At 38.6% G+C, this 10,882-nt stretch overlaps 1 protein-coding gene across 1 annotated transcript in view; it reads left to right on the top strand.

Moving 5' to 3' along the window:
- Positions 1-813: 813 nt before the first annotated feature.
- The window catches only part of PKHD1 (PKHD1 ciliary IPT domain containing fibrocystin/polyductin), a gene marked incomplete at its 5' end in the record, with an annotated part of 385,387 nt that continues 375,318 nt past the window's right edge, over positions 814-10,882 (top strand). Inside the window, 5 exons of the mRNA XM_084889432.1 lie at positions 814-865; positions 2,369-2,446; positions 3,286-3,430; positions 6,159-6,267; positions 9,725-9,782. Coding sequence (XP_084745558.1) covers positions 814-865; positions 2,369-2,446; positions 3,286-3,430; positions 6,159-6,267; positions 9,725-9,782 — 442 coding nt within the window. The remainder of the gene's footprint in view (positions 866-2,368; positions 2,447-3,285; positions 3,431-6,158; positions 6,268-9,724; positions 9,783-10,882) is intronic.

Below are 10,882 nucleotides of genomic sequence, written 5' to 3'. Positions count from 1 at the left end.
ACATAATTTTCCCTCAATTCCCATTGGTACTGTTTTTCAACCCATTACCAACACTTAACATTTACTTTGCTAAGGTCTTCACTTTTTAGGGTTCATATTTTCCTAGAAGACTGACAAACAAACAAACAAAACCCTTTTCCCAAACCACCATTAACTAGTATTTATTTACATCTAGATGTAATAGATATCTAGAATTTATTTTTCAAAATTAAGCTTTTGTATAATAATGGGCTAATCAGAGATATTATTTATCCAACTCAGACATGCATACAATAAGTTGGTGGGATAAGAGATGGGTGAAATTGTGATGATTTTATATAAAGTTCATAGATTGGCTTTTTCACCACAGTTTCAAAATACTCCCTTTGAGTATTTTGTGGTTTTATTGGTATCATTTCTTTAATTTCCCAATGTTTAACATAGCACAATAACAGTTTTTAGGCAAAAATAAATAAATAAATAAATAAATAATTTAAAAAATATATTTTTTTGATTTTTTTTTTTTACAGAGAAGAAGGTAGAGGGATAGAGTTAGAAACATCAATGAGAGAGAGAGACATCGATCAGCTGCCTCCTGCATACCCCCCACTGGGATGTGCCCGAAACCAAGGTACATGCCCCTGATAGGAATCAAACCTGGGACCTTTCAGACAGAAGGCCAATGCTCTATCCACTGAGCCAAACCAGTTTCGGTGAAATAGTAATTTTTTATTTTATTTTTTATAGAATACAAGAGCTGTGCTGCTCAAATCCAAACTGAAAATGCTTTTCTGTGTCTGAGTAACTTTGAGAGGATTGACTTAAGTGGATGAGATGATTGCTTGGCTGATCTCTCTGAGAAGTATTGAAATGCTACTTTTGGCAGGTAAGTAGGATGTGTTTTGAAGGAATTAATAGATAGAACATGACAGGTTACCTTCAGAACTAGTTTAAGGATACTTAGATATTATTCAGACTAGGGGAGGGGGGGAAAGTGTTAAAGTATCTGCTCTGGGTTTAAATTTTCTCTGCTTAATAATAATTTTTTTCTGCATAGTAATTGAGGTTATATATTAAATAGTTATGAATATATACATCAATTTTTAATGACCAGTGGAGGTTGCTTTTATAGTCTAGAGCTTTTAATTATAACTTAAAATTTTCCTTTTATAATTGCTTTTTGGGTCATATGATGTAATTCTTTTTAGGTTTTATTGTTTTATCTTCCCAAAGGGAGTAGCTTATCTTGTCTTAGTGATTAATGACTACTTGTATTAAAATCTCCTTTTTTCAAATTATGTCTCTGTCTCTGTGAATCTGATTATCCTCTGTGTCATTTTATGGCATTTGTTTTTGGTTTTCTTTAGGTAGAACTATCTAATGCACCTTGGAGGTGTAAGCATGGACTGGTCTTGCCGGGGCTGCGATGAATGACTATTTAGACGTGAATGATTCCATCACCCTTGGTTGTACAGTGTACCACCTGTAAACCTGTACATGGAAGCCCTAGGCTAGCCAGAGTTAGGGTGACCTAGATTATCATTTAATGTTTCTGACAGAAATTGAATTGTTCTGTAGATAACACTTTTCCTGGTGACCTTTTTATTCATTTCCTTGAATTGGCTTTACTTGGCCACAGCATGTTCAGGAGCATTTTCAAAGATGGGGGATTGATAAGGTCATGCTCAGCCAAAGGTTTCGGTGGGAGAACCCAATCTAGCCTAGCATGTGAAGCGTATAGTGCTTTTCTAATTTTAAGGAAATTCCAGCAGTGATGCATGCTTCAGTCCTTTTCTGTATAAGAAGGCAAAAATCTAGAGAATTTTTACTTGGAGAGTCATTCGGATCATGTATTCAAATCTAGGGGGAAAGCAGAGGGTGGTGTACTGAGCAGGAGGATTCAAATTAGGACAGCGTCTAGATGTTTCTCCTCTTTCTGGGAAGTGGAAATATAGGAAATAAGTGGTGACTTTATAATTAAATACATCTGCCTTTTTAAAGAGTGAGAAAGAGAGATAAGAGCTATTATAGATTGAATTAGGTACTAACCTGACCTTGAGGCTCTTTCCAGAGGAAGCAGAAATTCAGGATTGTTCTGATGAACACTGGGTTTTTGGTTGCCTAAGATGAGAGAATCAGTTAAAACTTTCCTTTAAATGGGAGTTCTGAAGGTGTGGTTTCTAGACCAACAGTACCTGGTCAGCAATGTAAAATTTTGGCCCTATTCCAAACATACTGAATCAGAAACTCTAGGATGGGGTCCAGCAATCTCTGCTTTGTCAATCCTTTTGGAGATTCTGATGAATGTTCAATTTTGCTTCATAACACCGGGGAAGCTGGTGGGTTGAATTTGACCTTCAAAAGCAGTGTTTTTCTCACTTATTTATAGTGCCTTGCCTGAGTTTCCACATTGAACCTGAAGAAGGTAGCATTGCAGGGGGAACGTGGATCACAGTCGTTTTTGATGGTAGGTTTGTATCTTACCAAATACAAGTTTCTTAATTATTAACCTAAAGAATTCTAAAGAATATGAATGTGGTTTTTCCCCTTGACTAAGGACAGGTGTAAAAGAGGGCCTGAAGGGAGACGGTCCAACTGACCAGTCTCTTTGTTTCCAGATGCTCACGTTAATGTCACAGAAGCAGAGCTCATTATAAGCTGTGTCCACTTTCTTTTATTTTTTTTATTTAATATTTTTAGTGATTTCAGAGAGGAGAGGGAGAAAGAGTTAGAAACATCATTGATCTGTTGCCTTCTGCACACCTCCTACTGGGGATCTAGCCCACAACCTGAGCATGTGCCTTGTCTGGGAATGGAACCATGATCTCCTGGTTCATAGGTTGACGCTCAACCACGGAACCATACCAGCCCATGTCCACTTTCTTATCCCACCTGTGAGATGGGACTCTAGGGACCCTCAGTGAGGTATAGTAGCAATTGACATAGCACTTGGCAATGTGTCCCCCCAGAATCTTGGTTATCTTTCTTTTAGGTAATTCAATACACAGGAGCTTCTAACCATGGCTTAGTGTATCTATCCCTTCCACAGTAGAGAGCTTTTTGAGGGTTGAAATATTTTTTTCTGGTTTAGATGGATTGACTTGAAGAGATAAAACTTTTAACATAAATTTATAAATGAACACTCATTTACATAGCAGTCAAAAATGCCTTTGGAATGAGGAACATTGATTTAACCCTTAGGCAATCTCAGTGTCTCACATTGCCCCCATATGGCCATGTTTTTATATTCTCCTGTGTGGGTTACGACTCTGCTCAGCCTGAGATTCCTCTTTTCCTTATGCTTAGATTTGGAGTCCAGTCTCCTTTATCCCACCAATGGCTCTCAGCTGGAAATAAACCTGGTGAATGTGGCTGTGCCTGCAATGCCCAGCATCCCCTGTGATGTGTCTCCTGTCTTCTTGGATTTGCCGGTGGTGATGTGCAAGACGAGGTATAATTCCCCCGAAATAAGATCAGACAGGACAAGTGCTTTGCTTATTTCAGTGGTATTTTGGTGGCAAATTAGAGTCACTCCTGCTGCGGCTGCAATTATTTGCTATAGTCTTTTAAAATGTTCTTAAAAGGTCCCTTTCAGGGCTTAAAGGAGTGTGAGAATATGGTGGAGAATTTTGAGGTATTCATAAGAAGGGGCTAGATTGGGTTTCCAGTTATTTTAAAAAATATTTTTTTGCAAGAAGCTCTATAGCTATTACTGGTAATATTTCAATAAGTGGTTCCATTTTGCCATCTAAAGAATTCATCTTTTGAAATAGGCATAATTATAATGACTGTGTATAAACCCAAAACCATCTGGAAAGGAAAATTGCTTTAATTCTCTTAGTGTGTTTGCTGAGTTTGATATGATTTGTATAGCATTCCAGATAATCTATTGTTTTACTCAAGTTTGTGTTGACCTATGAAGTTTACACTAGTTAATTCTCTTCTCATGACTTAGAGATGCTTCATAAAAGTGGGCCATTGGTAGAGAGAAAAAAAACATGGTCATTTCCTTCCTCCTCTTCCATCTCTCCTTATTGAAATCCTAATCAACCATACTCCAAATGCCACCTCTTCCCTGAACATCCAATTGAGTGTAATCTTTCCTTTCATTGAAAAGGGGACAATTAAGAGCTGAAATCCAGGCTGTGGTTGCAACAGCTTTGAGAAAGGAGCATCTCTTAGTAATCTATCCATAAGATATGTGTATGAGTGTACTTCCATTTGTGAAGGGGAATATTTTTATAATTTACACAAAAGCATAGCATGTGTCACCCTAGTGGCCATTTTCTCAGCCCTGTGTTTCTCTGACACTGATGTCAGTTGCCCACTTGTCAGATTCATCCTTATGGAATCAACTTCTTTGAGGACAGGGATGTGTTTAACCCCACTTTGGGATACTTATGGTGCTTAGCACAATACCTTACAAGTTGAAGATGCTCACTAGATGTCTGCTGAACTGAAATTTCTTATAGCACTACTATTGGTTTTAACACTGGGCTTTATATTTCCCAGAGGTTTTATGATATTATTTATTTGAGCATGTGTATTCCTGCAAGAACTTTCTGTGAAATAAGTAGAAGCTCAGAAGATTCACTTGTTTAATTAATCTCTGCAATCCTAATATACAAATAATGTACCATTCATTTTATACTATCTTTTTAGAGAAAAGGAAGTGCTAGCTTTTTTCAATGTACTCATTCATTGGAAGATTACTATCATGTTCAATTAACATTCAAGTGTAAAAAACATATTGTATGATCAATGAAATACTGTCACATTCATTATCAAGAAAAGACTTATCTGCTTTCACAAAACAGGCATTATAACATCTAAATAACTGCCTAATCAAAATGTAACATAAGACACAAATATAATTTAAAACTTCGTAGTGGCCATATAAAAAAGTCAAAAGAAACAAGTAAAAATAATTTCAATAACTCAACATATCCAAAATATTGTCATATATAAATTTTCAATGAGATACTGTATATTCATTTTTTTTGCATATTAAATCTTAAAAATCTAATGTGTAATTTACATAGGGCACATTTTATTTGGGATTAGCCACATTTTAAGTGCTCAATAAAGACTTGTGCTTACTGGCCAACACATTGATTGGACAGTGCAGATTTAAATATTTAAGGTCATACTAAAAGATTTTTTATGAGAAGGTTTGCAAGGGTGGCATTTCATAAATCTAGCTTCTTATTCATCATATTTCCCCTTATGCAAATCAACATAAGTGGGAGCCTCAAAGAGGCAGAGAAATTGCTATGATATTCATGAAAAAAGGAGAGAAGGCCTGGGATTCTCTCTATCTTTAAAAAGATTTTTATTGATTTCAGAGAAGAAGGAGAGGGAGAGAGAGATAGAAATATCAATGACGAGAGAGAATCATTGATTGGCTGCCTCCTGCACACCCTACACTGGGGATAAAGCTCGCAACCCAGGCATGTGCTCTGACTGGGAATCAAACCATGACCTCCTGGTTCATACGTCATTTTGCAACCACTGAGTCATGCCAGCTGGGCTGGGATTCTCTTGATGGAGATGTGAAGTGTTTATGGGCAGCTTAGAAAATTATGAAGTGAACTAGAGGCCTGATGCCCAAAATTTGTGCAAGAGTAGGCTTCCTTTCCTGACTGACAGCACTGGCTTCCCTCTGGTACCTGGGACCTAGGCTTCCCTCATAGCCCTGGCTTTTTCCAGAAGATTGTCTGAAAGGTCCAATTAGCATATTACTCTTTTATTATTATAGATCATTTTTTGGGGGGGTGGGGCAGAAAGTAAAATCAGTACCTTTTATCATAAAGAGCCTAGGATTCAAGTCCCACTTTGTCCTCAACCTGCTGTGTTCAAATACATAAATCTCTTCATCTAATTGGAACTGTCATTTATTAAAAAAAATGGAAACTAGCAATGTCTCTTGAACATTTTCAGGACTTTTTTTTAAAAAAAATTTAGTTACTTTTAATTTAAAAATAATAACTTGTTTTGTGGAAGGATTCAATTTTTAGAGTCTAGTGGGTTAGTGGATATAGGTCAAAAATAGAATACAGAAATCCTTAGTTAGCTCTGCTGCACAGGGGCAGGGAGGAGATTTGAAGTGGTCAGGTGGGGCTGCTAGTTTTGACATTCACAGTGTTTGATTCACAAAGATCTCCACTGTCTGTCCTCAGGTCTCTGCTGTCCCAAGTACCTGAGGGCATGTACCACCTGGAAGTGCACTCTGGGGGACAGGTGGTAGGCAGCCCAACTGCAGGACTACCAGACAGCTGTTCTTTCAAGGTGGGTTCTAAGGATGGAGAAAAGTGTGCCTGGTCTGAGGGTGTGGTTGTGCTTTTGACAAGCAAGTTATAAATGAGGCAGGGAGTCTGCTTTGCCAGGGTAAGAGGAAGAGTGGATGATGGTTATGAGGTTTCTGAGACTATACTAATGAAAGGTAAGTGCTGAGTGCTGTATATCTTTATGCATGTTAATTTAATTATCACAACAATTTTTTGGGATAGCTATTTATTATCCTGTTTTTATAAATGGACAACCTGAGGCTTAGGGAGATTAAATAGTTTGCCCATGTCATAAAAAATTTGCCCAGGTATTAAATGACAGAACTAGGATTTGAACCTGCATCTGACTCTGATCCTTGCCTAAACTGAAGCACAGAGGAGCCACACAGATCACCAGTGTGCATCATCATCATTCCATTGTGCACTTTGTGTCTCAGCATGGTAAAGGGACTTAGGAACCCAAATTCTACCTTCCTCTCTACTTCATGGTTGATTTCCATACGCTTTCAATGCCTAGAGTGAAAGTTTCTCCTTCAAGCTCAGAGCTAAAAGGAAACAAATAAGGAGGGAATAAGGGAGGAAGCAGATAGAGAGAGGAAGAGTTTATTAGGTAATGCTTGACTTATTTTAGAGACTCAATATGCACACTGGGGCTTCATGTTCTGTTTGGGTCAGTGTACTGTCCATTCAGATTAGTTTTACACCAAAATAGACTCTGAAAGTTTAGGTCCCAGACTTCTCAAAAAAGGCAGAGGTTTGGCAGTGTTCCTTTGACATATCCTCCTCATTGGGAGCCTCTGTTTATGAAAGTACAATTCAGTCATTACTCAGTGCTCCTTTAGAGCAAGACTTCATCCTCTAAATTCTCTTCTAATATATATAATCCACACTGATATAGGCAATTCACTTTTCAATTTTGGAGTTTGCTGTCAATTCACATTTACCAACTTGTTTCTCACTCCAAGAGAATCTTCTTTTCCAGAATTTTGCTTCTGCACATAGGCACAGGAAGGAAAAAAGCATTCCCTTTTATTAAGACCCGCACCACCACCTCTAGACTGTCTTGGTGACTCTAACAGAAAAGAGAAGGCAGAGCATGCTCCTCAGTCACCATGCTGCTTGGGTTTTGATGCCCTTTCACACCAGATAGTTTTCCTGCTTATTAAAGCTTGGAAACAAGCAAAAGGGGAAAGAAGAGAAACGGTGCCTAAAATTGCACATTGAAGAAAACAAGTCCTTCAGTGGTCCAACCAGCTGATGAAAAATCACCGGGGGATGTAGTTAATGAGAGCTAAATAAAACACGGGGGTCTTTGTGTTTTGGGATTGGGACTGGGGGAACAGTGAGTATTAAAAATTAATTCTATCTCGCCGGTCCACTCCAAAGAGCCTGCTGCAGGCACTGACAAGTTCAACAACTCACAGGTTTATCAAGCAGCTGGTGGCTGTGGCTTTTTCATTCTAATCCCCTGCTTTTCCTCTCCCTCCCCTGTCCCCCACCTCGCTGATGATCTGATTTAGCAGTCTCAAGGATCAGCATGTGGTAAGCTGGATTTGGAAGCTCATTAATTTTTCACTTTGTCATGTCTCTAGCTTGGTGGGTGACCAGAGGCTTGTTTCTCTTGGAAATGTACCATTTTATGTTGTGTCAGCTCAGAGAGAATCACAGGTGAAGCCTTTTTGGAGGTTGCCCTGCCATGTCTGAGGAATTGAGAGGGAGTGATGAAGGAATTGCTCTACCCATCCCCCTTCTCCCCCAACTTCTGGTGGGAGACTTACAGTCTAAGTGGTAGATTTTAATATCTCAAGTTTGAAATCAAAAGGTATGTTTCCTTAGTTCATTTGGACTTGGTTGTTCCATTTGCCTCGGTTTCTATCATCATGAGGAACAATGATCATTTATCTACTTCATGAAGCTCCTATGATAAAGTTCCAACGGAAGTGACAATGGTTTGAAGGGAAAACCGGTGGGAGATGAAGGCCAGGATGCAGGAAGAGGTAGGGAGGTAGTGATGGAGATTATGTGGTTGGCAGGTGTATGTGGAATTACATTAATCTTTATCTTTGGTGAAATGGAACCAGCTCCCAACCGGTGAGGTCACTGCATTCTTATTTTGACCCCCGACTCTACATATTTTGTGTGAACTATTTTCTAGCCCTTTCTTTTAGAAAGGGAGAAAATTAGTCTTGGTGGCAAACGGCACAGCTGTGTGGATCAATATCTAAAATTGCACTTGCCAAGCCTTCATCAGCTTTGTGTAAATGCCTGTTGATTTTTGATGTCTGATTAGGGCTGTTGATTAACGAGGGAGTTATTCTTTGGTAGCATTCTCCTTGGGAAAGTGGACTCCTGGGGTGCTGGAAGCACTCCAAGCAAAACAATTTGCTGTCTTTGTTTTGCAAATGGAAGCAGTGCAGATTGTGGGGAGTGATTGAGGCAGATGGAGGAGTTTGGGAGAACTGCTCTCTTTCTGGGAGAGTCCTTAGTTCATCTTCACACCTTGGCCTGGCCTGTCCATTCTTAATGCTTTACTTCTTAACACTTCCCTGACTCTGAAACAAACTGATCTGGGACTAAGTCACATGCCTATAGGCAAGATAGAATTCCTGGAATTGTCTCATTCTCTCTGCCAGTATATTCATCATCTCAGATGGGCGCCTCTCCATTCACTCACAAAAATTTAAATGTCTTCTACCTAGCAGTCTGCACAGGAATACGACAGTGACTGAGCCAGGCATTGAACCTTACTTGTAAAGTTTATGGTAAGCAGATGAAGTGCTTTGGAGGCACTGCCAGATACCAGGCTTTCACAGGCTCCCACCTCTCCATCCGTGCTTTTCCCTCCCTGAGGAGTAATGTTGCTTCCCATTCCTTTAATCATTTGAATAATTTTCCTCCCAACAGACACCTTCCATTTTCCCAATAACTACCTTGCTTGTGTGCATCTCCAACTTCCAATTTTTCGTAGTTTGCTAATTTCCTACCATAATGCTGGATGATAACAGTTTAAGTTGTAATGCTTTCATTTAAATAAACAAATTATTGAGTAGAAAAACAAGAAACCTTTCAAGACTCCAAGATACCAAATTATAATAATGGAGTTAAAAGGTTGGTATTTTAAAGTGTGGTCTGCCTACCTTTCCTTCTGGTAGAATGTGCTCCTGAGTCTGGCAGGTAGAAATATGCTTGCCAAAGTTTGGGCCACATGGTACAAAGGTGCACTCTTATATGACTTTTGTTGAATTCCTTTATCTCATCCATGGAAGAACTGTAATGATATCCGCCACTCCTGCTTTACAGAAACATGATAAAGATAAAAAGAGCTAGATTTAATGTGGTTTGAGGAAATATGCTATTTACTACCTTAGCTGGATGCTCTGTGAGAAATGACTTGTCCTTCCTGTGTTTGTAGTGAGATTCTGTTGAAACCCTCACTTGTGATAACTTTTTCTGAACAGCTTTCCAGAACACAGACACCCATTATTTACCAAGTGAGTCCACCAAGTGGAGTTCCAGGTAAGACATCTCCTATTAAAATAGGAATACTTATGAATCCCTTTGCCAAGGCCTATTGCAAATTCCTTTACATAGGTGGGTGGTCTCCCTAAATGGGAAATTCTAGCTTCTTCTGTGATGCTGTTTTGAAAATAAGTGTCAGTCTCCGATTTATTTTTAACTTGGTTTGTTTCCACCTCTGGGCACTTTTGTTCCATTAGTTCACTGGTAATGAAAGGAATCCAAACACGAAGAGAGAGGCAACAAAATCAAACCAGGTGCTGCAAGAATGGAGGAAATAGAAATCTTCATTGCTGTGACTTTATAACTAGCCACATAATAGCAAAGCTTTATTGAAACGCACTGTGAACTGGATTCTGTTCAAGCTTTTGGCATATATTACATTATTATATCATCATAAGAACCTGATGATATAGGAACTATTATTTACAGTTTTCAAATGAGGAAATAGATAGCAAGCAGTTAAGTCACTTGCCTAAAGTCATCATGCTAATAAGTATACAGCTGAGATTGGAACCTAGATAGTCAGAAACCAGAATGGGCCCATATGCCCAACATTTTGTCCTGTTTTGAGCAGTGTTGGATGCCACATGAAGATCATTAACCTTAATCCTTATCCTGGGGGTTTGTGCATGAGTTAGCTCACAGATATGCAAAGGCCAAGAGGCTAGGAGAGAAGGCAAGAAAGCTGGGGGATTAACATTAAAGAAGTGATTGTAACCAAGAGATTCAGGAACTGCTAAACCTGCTTTCAACCGAAGTCGTATACATAGCTAGGATTATATATAATTTGTTGTTTGATTCTTGGCAAATTCTTACATATATTTTAGTTTTGTTTTTTTTTAATTTGTTCAGGGTTTCCAGATGGGAATACAAGTTGCCAAATTTTTATATGTGGTTGTGTCTAAATGCATAAACTAACTGGTTGTTTTGAATGGCTTGAATGCTCAAGAATGTCAAAATGAGCATCTGAGTTTGTACATCTGTGTGTGTATATATAGACATACTTTCAGCTTTACCTTATTAATGCAGTTTATTCACAGATCTGTTTATTTCCATTTGTCTGAATAATCACCACATGATAATGTTTTATTAAAAAG

Source organism: Pipistrellus hanaki (assembly GCF_964339955.1).
Source record: "Pipistrellus hanaki genome assembly, chromosome: 7".
Lineage (NCBI taxonomy): Eukaryota > Metazoa > Chordata > Mammalia > Chiroptera > Vespertilionidae > Pipistrellus > Pipistrellus hanaki.
Note: the sequence above shows the minus strand (reverse complement) of the source record. Positions and strands in the feature narration are given on the sequence as shown.